The sequence below is a fragment of the Anopheles aquasalis genome, chromosome 3, assembly GCF_943734665.1.
Source record: "Anopheles aquasalis chromosome 3, idAnoAquaMG_Q_19, whole genome shotgun sequence".
NCBI classification, from domain to species: domain Eukaryota; kingdom Metazoa; phylum Arthropoda; class Insecta; order Diptera; family Culicidae; genus Anopheles; species Anopheles aquasalis.
Genome location: NC_064878.1, coordinates 20,157,770 through 20,172,300, shown reverse-complemented (window position 1 = coordinate 20,172,300; position 14,531 = coordinate 20,157,770). Strand labels below are relative to the sequence as shown.

At 44.1% G+C, this 14,531-nt stretch overlaps 1 protein-coding gene across 4 annotated transcripts in view; it reads right to left on the bottom strand.

Annotated features, from left to right (window-relative positions):
• Window positions 1-783: 783 nt before the first annotated feature.
• Window positions 784-14,531, bottom strand: part of LOC126578426 (ras-related protein Rap1) — a 69,886-nt gene continuing 56,138 nt past the window's right edge. For 3 of the 4 annotated variants that reach the window (XM_050240965.1, XM_050240964.1, XM_050240966.1), the window contains exons 4-8: window positions 10,575-10,861; window positions 6,878-7,100; window positions 3,804-4,001; window positions 2,716-2,808; window positions 784-2,630 (exon numbers count right to left, since the gene is read on the bottom strand). In XM_050240965.1, the coding sequence (XP_050096922.1) occupies window positions 2,397-2,630; window positions 2,716-2,808; window positions 3,804-4,001; window positions 6,878-7,100; window positions 10,575-10,663 (837 nt within the window). In that variant the 5' untranslated portion in view covers window positions 10,664-10,861 and the 3' untranslated portion in view covers window positions 784-2,396. The remainder of the gene's footprint in view (window positions 2,631-2,715; window positions 2,809-3,803; window positions 4,002-6,877; window positions 7,101-10,574; window positions 10,862-14,531) is intronic. The other variant, XM_050240967.1, reaches the window with a different exon arrangement.

Here is a 14,531-nt window from a genome sequence, read left to right as displayed (position 1 = left end):
ATCGACCGGCTTCGCGTGGCCCATACCGGGCCGGTGTGTATCGTCCTTAGGGGATCCTTGGTAACCGTTGCTAGGGTCGCACTTTGCCGCACGGTTCCGCTCTACCTGGCAACGTGAATATAAACAAAGCAATACCACTTGCACGCTCGGTCGGGGGAGGATTCGTTCGGCTCCTGCTCTGAACAGCACCAATTGCAACGTCTTTGAGGGGTGCCACGTGGCCGACTGGTTCGTAATTCGTTAATGATTAACCGCATTAGTGTTTTCGGTTGGCCAATTGGTGTGCCATTCTGGTGGCGACAAAAACTTGAATCCCACATAAATTCCTGGTAAATCTGGTGAAACATAAAACTAAGCAAAGAATCATGGGCGAATGTGTGTTACAGGTGAACTCACACTAACACTTATCATGAGTTATCCGAGGGGGGGCTGACTAGGAAGCCAAAATCGGGCCACCAATGGAGGTGGTCCGCCTGAACGGTTCGTGGGAATTCAATAAATCCCATTACAGTTGATCAAACAATATTTACATAGGCATTCGCGAGCCAGGTTTTCCAGGTCAAAACATATTCATCATTCGCGCGCATGTTCTTGTCCCCGCGTGTTTGCACGGTCGTGTGCTTTCGAGGACGTTGGCGTTGTGTTACTCTTTTACTTGGCGGCTACCGTGGAAGTAATTGCAGGTTACCAACTGAAGAAAACCCAGAGTGAGAGTGAACACACCGCGGGAAGGGTTATTACATCGGCTAATTTTATTTACTTTTAACTTGAATGTTTCCGGTTACAATTTATTTGTCACTTCCTATTTAGTCACTGCCGCTCCTTTCCCACTCGTCCGTTTCTTCTTGCGCGATATTGTAATGCTTTGGCGCGCGATAAAGCGCATGTTTGAGCCAGATGTGGTCTTCTTCGGTCTTCTGGAATTTCGTACTGTTTGATTATTTGAAAGCGTGGCACTTCCGCATCACGGCTTTTTTTTTTGGGGTGGAAATGTTAGATCTGAGGCATACAATACACAGACACACGCACACGTAAACAATGTGTTTTCAAACACCTTCCGTTTGTTACAGTTACATGCATCTTCTTCAACAACAATGTTTTGCATTTCAATTTTTGGTTTTCCACGTGGCCTACTACCCTCTCATCCGTTGCTAAACTATAAAGGGATTGCGTTCGTTATAAATATGCTTTCTATGTTCTTCTCTCTCTCTCTCTATCTTTCTCTCTTTCGACAATCTAGTCGTTGCTGTTCCGGCATATGATAACCTTCTTTACATAACTACAAATGGTGTTTGGTTTTTATATACGTAAATTTTGATTGGTTTTTTGTTCTTCTAAATTTCCTAAGCAAACATTCGTTTGTTAAAAATCTCCCTCTTTAACGCGTTCCATTTGCCCGAAAACGAAACGTTCCCATCGGTATGAACCCAATCAACACTACCGCGGAGACCGAACGATTTCTTTTCATAATATTTCTTCATTTACCAGTGTAACTTAAACAATATCCAATGCCCTCAATCAAAAGGGCACACATACTTTGGGGCCAATGGGACTTATTCGTTTTCGAAGTGAATAGATTTTCATATCAACACACTAACGGTACACCAACATTCACATACACTTAAAATATTTGCTTGGCTTCATATTTGGCTCCCATCTTTCTATTCTGTGATGTTGGTTTGTTAAGTATGTTATCATTACGATGTTCGTTCGTTCGGAAAAGAAAATGGTTTGATGCAGTATTCCAGTCAAATTCCATTTCATGCAACGAAAGCAGTTAGTTAGCGATTACTATCCGTGAACAAAGGAGAACGGTTCATACGCAATTGGCCTTTCTGTCGGTACGCAAATATACATTAGCCTGCAGCTGCTGTTGCCTTCCTGTAGCAATTCCTTGGATCTATCGCATATCTCTAGTTCTTGCCCTCCGTTACCCGTAGTTTTCCAGTTCATTACTTTACATGTTGTTTTCGTACAATGTGTTCGTTTTCTGAAAACGCAACGAAGGAATACATACACTTGAAAATAGAGGCAAAGCAAGACTTTCTCTTTTTTTTGACACAGATTGTCTCCTGCTTCCGTGCTAGAAGAGTTGTAGTTAGGACCGAGTATCGTGAGAAAAAGAATGGGTTTAGTTTTGTTCGCAATAGCTTAGATCAAGGGAGTTCCGTTTGAGTAGTTTTATAATGCAGTAACAGACAGATACACAGATACGCTTTATTGTTATAATTTACTGAATCTCTTAACTTTCCCTCTCTCTCTCTCTCTCTCTTAACAGCGCTCATCTTTTCCCGAAAATCTCTATTGCATTTTACACTTCCCGAAGAGGCTAGAATCGGGACCGCTTGTTGGTTAAATAGAAAAATAAACCTCCCGAACTAGTACCGGGACGCTTATTACGAGAGGATGCACGAGTTACGCTTTCCACCCAGGCTTTTGTCCTGTATCTGCTGCAGATGCTGTAGCTGGGCGACGGATGGAACGTGAACGCTTGGCGAGGCCTGGGGCGTTGCTGGTGCACCCGCACTTCCCGTGCTAGCCTGCTGGGGCAGCGACTGGCGTCTCCTGCGACGAAGCGCTGGGCTAAGGTTGTAAGTAATTTTCGCTTGCACTAACAGTTCCTTGAAAATCTATCAAAGATACAAACATACAAAACAAATTTCATGTCGATACTGATAAAGTTTTTGGAAGTTGAATATGAACAGAATATTTTACCTGAGTTACGTTTCGATTCAGTTTAGCCGAAGCTTCGACGAACCCATTTTCCCAGTCGACCGTCACCAGCGATTCGGTTGTGTCTCGTGGCACCTGCGTCGAAATAAATTAAAGATTTAAATTAATTAAAATCCAAACACATAGAACTCATGTTTGACGATATTTTAAAATCTGTATCTTTGCCATTTCTGCTCCAAGCTATGTAAAACTTTCACAGAATACTCTTGAAAACTTCTGCATTCAATGAAAAATGTGTAAATTAATTTTCCACACTCCCCACGATTTTTCCACTTGTTTTCCATCTCGGCATAAGACACAAAGAAGGACTCACGGGGCGAATCGCAGGGAGCAAAACGTCTTTCATATAGAAAGGTATGCCGGACGAATCGTTGACGAAAACGTCCGTTTCGAATCGAGGATTCGTCGTGAAGCCCCGAAGTGATGGGCTTCGGGAGCCAGAACCCGCGCGGGACCCGAACTTCGACCCCTGAATCGGCTCGAACGAAAGAAGGTTCTGCTATAATTTGAAAGCGTGTTTGAAATTCAAACCAACAGTTCGTAACACGCTTGCGTTTTTGGTGGAAATCCGTTGATATATTCACAAGAATTTAATCTAATAAATACTTAAAATACCAATAAACAATATACAATAAACGATTATATCATAGATTATGTGACTTCAATCTAGTGATTTAAATACATTACGTTTCTAAAAGCGAACGATACCATTTACAAATGTTAATAAAATAAATCTATCGCTCATTTTTAGTTAATTATCGATACGTGAAATGGTAGTTACTCGTTAATAACATAGCAAAATTATTCGCAATGATCGTTAGTATGTTAATCACATTTCATTATCGAGCTACTCCGCCCCCTAAGCAGACTCAAATTACGATTCTAAACGATACCTATGCATTATGATACACAAAATGAGCTCACCACCATTCCCGCGGACCATAATTTCTCAAATGCCGAGCCGAGTGTACATTAATTATCATCATTAGGTGAGCAAATCACCGCAAGATAGTGCCGCAATTTGTGTGTTCAAATATCGCATCGCCTTGCCGCCTCGGTTAAGCGCTTACCTGCCGTAAGTCTTCATCTTCCTCGCTCAGATCGTTCTTGTTGCCCACGACCACTATCGGGACCGCGGTGGTTGATTTGATCTCGTGAATCTGCTCACGTATCGCCTTCACCTCCTCGAACGTGCCGCTATCGGTGACGTCATACACCAGGATGAATGCATCCGCTGACGAGATGGAGAGCGCTCGCATCGCCGGAAACTACCAGCGCCATTCGGATCGGATGTGATGATAATGAGAGTGGAAAGGGCAGAAGACAGAACCGTTAGTGCGTCACAGGAATCATTATCGTCAGCGCTTTGTCCATTCTATGCTATCAAAATCAAGCAGTGTTGGTCTAGGAGGATTCTTCCCAGATCATCACGATGCCCGTATTTTGATTCTGTCGGTTAAACAGTACACTGAAACTACCCTCATGAAACAATCACGATATGTTTATCTTTATAACTAAATTAAACGAAACATGATGGGTACGAAAACATATAATTTAATTTCAAAAGACAAATAGGTTTCCTCCTCTCCCAAAAAACCAGCAGAAAGTGCTTTTACGCATGTTCACAAACCCGCTGTCGCTAGTCAGGCACCGGCCAAACACATGGCCAGACTAGACACATGGAACTGGTAGGGAAAACTTTTCTATAAATTCATTAAACCACAAAAAGCAGGAAGTTCGTCACCAGTATCCAACCCGTGCCACCGACACCAAAGGGAGTACAGAACTCGATAGCTGTTGCTATCCGAACATGGTTCTCCCTCTCTCTCTTTCTCTCTCTCTCTGTCACGGAGCTGCTCAAACATTTACCTACCGTGCCGGGCATTAAAAAAGGTGTCCCTCTATTATGCTTGATGCTTAGCTATCTAGCCTGCCGCTCCGTTCGGGGGTCCGGTAGGGACGATCGGAACGAGCTAACGATTAGGGCGGGTTAGATTAGAGACTAAATTTTTAATGGCTTTCCAAAATCAACTTCATTCATCGCGAACACGCCATCGCTTTTGGGCCTTGGAGAGAACCTGTGGTCACCGTCAGCTGGGTGTATTCTTTCGGTATAGAAATCGATTGCGTCATCATAGAGCCATTTTCGTGGCCCCATCGTCGCCCCGTCGCACCTGGAAGCTTTGTTTTTGGGACGCAATTTTTCGGCCTTCCCAAATTATATCGCTCCTTCGTTTCGCTCTTGTTCTTCGCATCCGCAGCGGCTACCTTATTAGCCATTTTGGAGAGTGATTTTCGATGTACCAGCTCGGGATGCGAACAATTTACTACACCAACCCCTCGGGGAGGGTGGGCGGACAAATTCGTTTGATTGGGATATGGGTCCTTAACAGACAGGGATCGTTGTCGAAGGGCCGCTTTTTATGTCCAGTACACGAGATGACCCGCCGCCCCTGGACCGGACATCAAAGATAAAACTTGAAGGATAATATTTTCTTGCCCACTTTCGTTTATGATGACGACCACGAGATCCAGCGAGGGCTAAAAACAAAACAACGCGGCGTACGCCCGGTCACTCCACGAGTCTACGCTCTGGACAGTATTTAGAGCGGACCGGCTCTGTGGCTAGGGTAACGCACTCGCCGGAAAATCACGGAAAACGCCCCGAGAGGAAGTTGATCAAATATGATCCTCAACAACCCGCGCTGCCCTGCCAACGACCGAACCATGAGCAAAAAGGTACTGAAGTGGAACAGCAAAGTTGGCGCCGCACCTCCGTTGAAGCATTAGAATAACTGACGACGACGAGCTTGGAGGGAAAAAAAAGAAGGAGAAAAAAATCGCCAACTTGTTCGCGTTGCACCGGTGCTCCGTTCGTTCACTGCTAGCGGGGTGCGAGAGTTTATCGCTGAGCGAGCAAATATTGGTTTTGTCAGTGGCAGGGTGTTACCCGGTCCCGGTACTCTTTAGCAAAGGATGCGCCAGGCGTTCACCATGCACTTTTCACAGTCGTCCCGCGAACACAGTGCTGTGTGAATCACTGCAAACGGCAACGAAACCATTTTTCAATCAGCTGCTGCTGCTGCTGCTGCATTTACGCAAACGAATGCATACGAATTTGCAGCTGCATGTTTGCTGCTACCAAGCCCTGCGTACACTGTATGCATACACGATGTGTCTGGCGAGTGTCAAAGAGGGAACACGGTACTTAGCCCCAACTAGACTATTTTATTTTTCGTGCTCTTCTATGAAATCGTTGTGACAACCCTAGTCTCTTAATCATTTTAATGTTATCTCCTAATATTGTTGGGTGTTATTAGATGTCATTTGTCACGTTTTGAAAATATAACATAAGGAATAAAATATGGAAATAAGAATCTATGGTATAAAAAGATTAATGAATGAATGGAAATTATTGTCGTGAAAAAACAATTTCTAAGGTGCTAAATAAACTCTTTACAACTATAACGATTAATTGAACAATTAATAACATCTCAATTTATTTTCTTAAAAACATGATTAAACACGAAAACCGTACTTGCAACATTAAATAAAATGATGAATAAAAGAGAGTCCATTATTGGCGTGAAAAACAAACGTCGCTGAGAAAATTGTTGCTCATAACATGAACCATGAACTGTTTTAAACTAAAAAAGATAAATTCGAAGATTAATGATAAAAAACATGCCAAAAGGGTTATCTAAAAAAATATACAAAAAAATACATTCCCTACATTACCTCGCCTTTGGGAACAGCCAACAAAAAACAGGACAATCTTCCAAAAACCTCCGTCTGACGGACAGAATCCATTACAAAATTAAGTGAACTGCATCAGCTACAAACAAACGAAATTCTCCGAACGTAGAACAAAACCTCATTGTCAACTTTGTCCGACAGACTGTCTTCAACAGGGACCGAAGGCAACATCAAAGACAAAGTCTGAAAGGCAGCTACTCAACGCAGTTTCCCTAATACAACCTGTTTGCAACCATTCCTTCCCGTAGTCCATAGACAGGGAACACTCCATGCGAAGGGAAAACACGAAGAAAACAAACAGGAGAAGCAGGCGGGGGAAAGCTATTGTCAGGCCACTTGCTTGCTGCTTTTGGCTACAAAAATCATCAAAAAAAACAGCGGTACTTACCTCGTAGGAACCGGAGGTGTCCAGGATGTCGAGGGTAAGATTTACGCCTCCGACCGAGAAGTGACCGTGGTGCATCTCCTCCACGGTTCGCTTGTACTTTGGCGAGAAGCTGCTGTACAGGAACTGGGTGATGAGCGAGCTTTTGCCGACCTTGGCCGCACCCATCATCACGATCTTGTGGCGCACGTTGGAGTTTATGGAATTTTCATCGTTCTTTATGGGTCTGCAAAGGACAGCAAGTGTATGTAAGTGTGAGTGAGTGATATGGGAAGCATTAGAGGTTTATTTTAGGTGTTATTCGGCGTTTTGTCGACAGTTTGCGACAAATCATTGTGCAAATGGAAAACATTTTCTCCTTCTATCTATTCCGAGCTATTCCATCGAATGGTTTGAACGACAGATCGTTCTAGTACAAGAACATGGACTAACTGAATGTTTTAACATTTATAAATAAATTAGAATACCAAAACAAAGGCCACACTCGCTGTATCACTCTTGTAAAAACTCCGCCAAAATGCCGTGTAGCCGTAATATATTCAAATCAACCTGGATTCAGCATATTTATGAATGCCATATTACACCATAAATAATCTTAATGCGAAAATAGACAACCTCGGTTGCGTTTCGGTAAATCAACGGTCTCATTACAGCCCCCCTTAAATAAATGGTTCCCACGCCCAATGCCTCATAAATCATGCTTGCCCCACCCCAAACCAACGTTATTCTAGAGGCCAACGGTCCAAGGTAAAGCAATCATCCAGCGAAAACACTGCGAACACGGGAATGCGACAATGATTGAACAAGAATTAAAGCAAAACAATAATAAACAAAACAAAAAAACAGGTAGATGAGAAATTCCTGTCCATCATCACCACGGTAACGACTCCTTCGGCGAACCGTAGCGACACTGAAAACCCCAGAACGAGCGGTCTGCGGCCTGCGATGTGCGTCTATTTGTCCAAGAATCCCACGCGGCCACACCGCATCACTCACTTCACTAAAACCAGACGCTCTTGACAGCCTCAATGGTACCAACGGCCGCACCAATAGTGTGCGAATGATGGAGAGTTTCCCCATCTTCGATTCAGTTGACAATGCGGCAGGCAGAACAGCGAAGAAAAAAAAATACTGAGAAAAAAAAACGAACCAAAGCAAAAATTCCAGCAAACACCGGGGGATGCTCTGCTCGGCAAATCGCTAAGGAATGTCCGCGGAATATAAGTTAGATTTCCGTTAACCACCGCCGCACGCAGCCACCACCACCTGCCGGAAAAATAAAACCGGAACGGAAATGCGGCAGCAACGTAGCGCCCCTCGGTCGCCGTTGGCGGTTTCGAAATTGCTCTAATGGTAATCATTGTAGTAGCGGAAAAGGAAAGTGAAGAAAACATGACTTTACAAAGTTTCCCGTGGGAGCTATCGATGTGAAATTTATCCGGCACCGGAATCGCTCTCTCTCAAACCATGCGGAGAATAAGTAAATTCCGTACCGCATCTCCGTTTCGATGTGCTTGTTTTTTTTCTTATTCCCCCCTCCCCCCCCCCCCCCCCCGTTCTTCTTCGCGTTGTCAATGCATTATCGGAGTAAAATTGATTGGTTTCGGTTTCGCTCTTTTGCCTTTGGCTTTCCTAGCAGCGCTTCGTGTAGCGTGTTACGTGGCTGAAACAGCTGCTATACATCAATACATCCCTCATCCCCGAGCACTCCATCATCCGGATTTTGGCGGTTTATTTTATGCTTTAACACTCTACGCCATCAATCTATCGAAGGCAAGGTCCGTGGAAAATGAAGAAAAAAGATCGACTCAAATTTACGTAAGATCGGTAAATAAATTGCATCCTTCTGCATGATAGTGATTGGAATGGAGTCCAATCAAAATGGATAATGAGTGTTGGAGTAGCAATGCAAAGCGAGAAATCGTTCAGAATTGAAGTTCGCTTTGCTCTTGGAAAGGGCATCATTCAAAGTGAGCTTTGAACCGGTGCTTCTCTTAAGATCAATATTATTAATTTTCAGCTTTTCCATTATCGTTCTGGATTAGTTCGAGGAACGATTCGTTATTGAACGATGATAGTCTAGTGCAGGGGTCTCAAGCTCGCGGCACAAAATTATTTTGTGCGGCCACCGCCACGGTGTTCTTCATGTTCTTTGTAATTTCATTCTATGCATAAATTGGAACTGAAGATTAGTTATATACCTGCAATGTCAGTAGTGTTTAAAAAAATTAATGATTATTAACCCTTTTCAATTTCGATTACAAACCCCGAAAAGTATGCTATTTTACCGGTTACCTGGCGCCTCCATCATCTGATTTTTGGCAACGGAGCATCATCATTTCGTTTTCCCGACAAAGGGACTAGTTTTGGAATTGTCTTTACCTCTCTGGCCACGAACACCAGCACCAGTGGTTAGGCTTTGGCAGACAAAAACCTAATTTAATAAGGTTATGCAACTCCAAACATGTGGTGAAATGGCCCGCAAAGTGGTTGATAGTTTAATCTGTGGCCGTCATGCTAATATGAGTTTGAAACCTTTAAAGATTTTATTTTGATTGCTTTTTGGCATTGATTTGGGTTGATTAAACAAATGGTTATGCCTTATTCCTCTTTTATGACTGAGGTTTGAATTTTTGCCCAACATCATTTGAAATTATGCATAAGTGCATGTATAATGTTGTTTGCATTCTGCAAACGTAAAACGAATCCTGGACCTCCTAGAACGAACAGCCTGATAATAAGTTTTAAATAGAGTTAACTTAAACGTTCTCTTTACGCTTAAAACAAACACCTTTTTTGATATTTTTTTTCTTCTTATGTTTAATCAGATACACGACATAATGCAACAAAAGAACAGAACATTCCGTCCAATAACTATCCAGAAAAACTAAGAATAACTATCCAGAAAAACTGGTCAAAAAGATTTATTTATAAGAAACATCTTACTATTTCCTCCCCACTCCAAATCATGACTATAAATTGCCGCTTAATGATACGTACAATCTTAATTGATGGTGAAACAACCAGCGCAGCGCAGCGTTTAGCACTGACCATAATCTAATCAGCGGTTTCTGCGTGCCCCATTCTTAACCTTAACCGTCTGTAACGCGAAGTAACATCACTTTCACCAACCCGCCCGTGAAAAGCACTCGAAATTGGTAACATTTTTAATCCTCCCTCCCACCCGAAAAGCTGTGAAAACCGGGGTAAGGCTTCTCTTCTCGCCTTGAGGCCTTAAGGCATTATGTGACACAACTTCTGGCGTTGATAAATAGGCTCGCCATCGCGCAAGAGTCAGTGGACTGTGTGCGGTGTGTGGTCTCAAAATGTTGGCGCTGCGATAAAGCAGCCCGGCTCTCGCTCTGTTTCTCTAGAGTGAAAGAAGCCATAAATCTTGAAAGTCTACGCCGATACCCATCGTCCGTGGTTGTAGTATTTTTTTCTTATTTTTTTGGAAGCTGTTTCGCTACATCCTTGGCCACTAAAGCCGGATACTTGAAAACCAGCTTCACGAGCGCACACTTTTTGGGGCTTTTCACTCCCCAAAAAGAATCGTCGTGTTGCCTTTTGTTGGTTCACGCTATCGGCTGTGCTGATGTGCAATAAGTCACAGTTACGGAGTCTGAACAGTGGCCCATCGGTTAATTTGCCGCGATGACCTACGTAATGGAGGAAACGGGATTGCACATGATGTACTCACTTTTCTCGCCTCGGTCGCTCTTCGGTAGAGTCATCCTTCATGAACGATGGCTGCAGGCTGAACCGGCGTCGTAGATGTCTACCCTTCATGTTTGCAAGATTATGGCGAACCTAGCAGGAACACTGAATTCGTACTGCAGAGAGCAGTCCCCTCGGGAGCTACCGAGCAATTCTTCCAACGAGTCGAAGTGAATCTCGCCACCACTGTATTGGTGTGCTTTAACGCTCCAAGGTGACTGTTCCGTTGTGCTTTCTTCTGCCTAATGCCAGCTTACTCGCTGCGATTTACTGAAATTAAAAGAAATAGCATAGCATTACACATCACATCGCCACTGGGAGGGTTTCTTTGTTGTCTCTACACTCGAAAATGTTTGGTTTCATTTCCTTCGCCAGCAAATAAGTAGCAGAGGAAGCTGGATAAGAAGCACTATGAGCACAGTGGCGTGAAGATTCCAAATCGTCTTCTCACCAGCAGAAGTCGCACCACGCACCGGAACTTTGTCTGAGGTCCGAGTCTAGCGTCGCTGGGTTTCCGTGGGAACTCGAGGAAAAATTAATATTCATTCCAGCATCCGATGAAGAACACTCTAGACCGCTGGCACGGCTCACGGTCGTCCAAAAGACCCCCACGGCCTCGTCTTGCAAAGATAATGTCAGTAAGATAGCTGCTTCTTGTCGGCACTACTCGTGCCGCTCGTGCTGCGACTTTGTGGTCGAGGCGTGCAAGAGGAATGCGAATGCGAAATCTAATTACTCATCATCTGCTGCTGGCGAGGAGGTTTGGCAGATCGGAATTTGATTTGAAATAGCTTAAGAATGTGAAATCATTTCGATTCAGATTAATGTGATAACAACAAATCTCATCAAAGAACTGTGCGCCACGTCTACGGCACCGCCTGGAGCCATGGTTCCCTGTATTGGATTCACTTCAAGATGGTATGCAAATGATGCGTACGCCATTTCGTCGGTGGGCTTTGGTAGAAAAAGCAGATACCAATTGTCAATACCAGATATCATTCCATTCCTGTTCGGAATGGAATTTGCTGCATGTTGACGAAATGATTGGAATATTGCCTGCTACACAAACCATTCACAATGCATTCCACTCGACTCTTGATAAGCAATTAGAACGGCATGGTTGAGGTGCTTGAAGATTGAAGTTCAAGTTGGAGCGTTTTTCTGCTTGCTTGGTATCATTTCTATCGAACTCCTGGCTCTCGAGCCTCGAGTAACAGCAACAAAGGATCGTTTCATTTGCAATTCTTGTATCGTGTTGGCGCATAGTCCTGATGTAGCGCCGATGTGTAGGAGTGCTTTTGCATGCTTTTAACACAACAGCATGATTACAGGAATGCGAAAGCAGAATCCATTTGCGCTTTCCTATCAAAATTCCAAATATTCAGTCCGATTCAAGGTGGAAAGCAACCTGGAGCAACCTTCTCAGCCCCCCGGTACAGCCCACTGGCCCACTGGCGCCCAATCTGTGAATAATGATGCGGAGATTGTTTGCAGTATGATAATGAACGGTAATGGCCGAGATAGCATTCAGTTTCGGTTCAGTTCCCACACTCCTAGGAGTCCTAGGGGTCGAGTATTTCGCAACAGAAACGTTTGCAAATTCCGGACAATCTCGGGGTGCTATCGCTATAAGCTATAAATATGAAAGTGAGCAACGAAGCGCTCAAAGAGTGGCTTCAATTATTCAATTGCAGCCAGATAAGCCGCCATAAATTCACCTCAGCAAACGCACACCCAAAGGCAGTTAATTTGCCTCAATCTTCTCAAATCTTATCACAAACCCATCCATCTCGTAGATATTTCCGAGCCCGAAAACTCGTTACAGTAAACCACACGCGAGATCCGAGTGATCCTCTTCGGGCGTACAATCGGCCACAATCGGTGCGCCATTTCCGCCGCATACCTTTTCCGCATCCGGCGTCGCACTGCGGATTTCAATTTCCTGTCGATAATTGATATCTTTTTTTTCCACTGCTCCTTATCGTCGCGACCGGAACCGGGGTAGTTCATGGTGCGGTTGGTTCACGGATTGGTACCCAGTGACCTTCACCTTGTGTCCTCTTCCTGGTAAAATGGGACAAAAACGCCTCCGCGCGGAACCAGTGGAGTGGCCAGTGCTGTAGGCGCATGAATTATTTGCTGAATTTTAATTACCTCCCGGAGAAGCGATGAGTTTCGTGTTTCCGTTGTGGGGCAGGAAAAGGGGGGCAACGACAGCGTCCCGCACTTTTTCACCAAACAACCAATCGACGGGAAGGTAATTGCGGGGAAAATTGGCCCACGGGTTCATTGCCGAGGAATGAGCTCCGTGGAGTGGACGCGTAGCGGGTTATAATTAATTTATGATGCTACCGTTTGATGATTTATCATGCTGCTCGTTACCGTCGACAGGGACAGGGATCATGGCCGTCAAAAGGGATGCTGTCGCCGTCTAGCAGGGGGCTGAGAGGTGCCAAGGTTAATTGAGGAACAACCGTAATGTCATGTTGGTGCGTTGATGGATACAGTTGCTGTGATCGTTTCGCCATAGTTTATGATCCATAATTATGTTATAGTTCATAAATATAAGAGCGCAAATGCTATTTCTACGTAAAAGATACTTCTAAAATAGTAAATTAACATAAAGTGTAAGGATAATTTAAAAGTTGTTTTCAACTAAAACTACACGTTCCTTACGGCCTAACGACTGACTTCAAGATGTAAAGGACAATGTGAAAGGCGCTAATGCTCCCCCGTAGGCGCTAAACCTACCAGTTAAAGCAACCCTTTTCATGATTTCCATGATAATTGAAATGGTCCAGCCGTGTGGTGTGGCGCTAAAGCTCTCCCGGATACCCGGACCGGAAAATTAACATATTACCTAACAGAGACCCCTTCTTCAGAGAGGCAGGCAGGTCCAGGTCGGAGTCACCCTTGTTGTAGCCCTTGTCGAGACCGAGAACCATTTCATTTTATTCTTGCCCATCGCCGGACCAGCGCTCCTCCACTAATCGCTCCAGAAGTCAGCCAGATCAGTAGCGAGCCTACCGAAATGTCGAAACAGCAGAGCGCCGTACACTAGAGGTCCCTTTTACTGGCCCCGGCCGAGAATGATTGAGATGTTTTCCCATGGCTTTGTTGTGTTCCCCGGGATGGCGTGGAAGACACCTTCGGTTCGGGGAGTGCTTTCCAGAACTTTCCCACCCGAGAAACGGCCGGCAACACTTTCGTTTTACATTCGTGTTCGTCAGATAAAGGATGAGAAGAGAAGTTTCTTATTTCCTTTTTCGTTCTAAAAATGAGAACTCCATCGCACGCACGCACACAGGCACGCACCACAGTTAAGATCCTTTTTGGCCGGAAAGTGGTGCCGCAACTGTGGTAGTAACAGCTGGCGTGATTAATGAATTTGGCTTATGATCCTCGAATTCGGTTTGGGATATGTCACTGGATATATCCTTCAGTCAGTCTTGGGGTTTCTTGTTGTCGATTGAAACACAAAGCAACCGCATCCGCAACGTGGAATGTCCCGAAGGTCGGACATAAATCAAAGAAGAAGCTCCAGTGGCTCCAGTGTGTGCGAACCCTTTTTGGCTCTAGAGAATGTTCCGATGGGAAACAAAGTTGAGAGGAAGAAGTGTCCTTTTTTTAGCTGTCACTGCCCTTCTTGAATGCTTATCCTATACCGGATCTTGCGGAAAAAAAATGGTTGGAAGAAATTTCGTTTGAAATATGGTGTGTTATTGATCTGAATGGTTTAGATCCTTTGTCATCGCGACTAACTCTTGGCTTTCGTGTTTTTCTTTTATCAAAAATATTGAAAATTCCAATCCTATACTTCGTAGAAGAGTCTCTGGAGATCGAAAAAACCAATTGAATTGAAGGGAACTGACACACTTTTGGGGACTTTTCATGTTGAGCATCATAGCTTTTATTTCACTTCTGATTTGGCAGCTTTGAA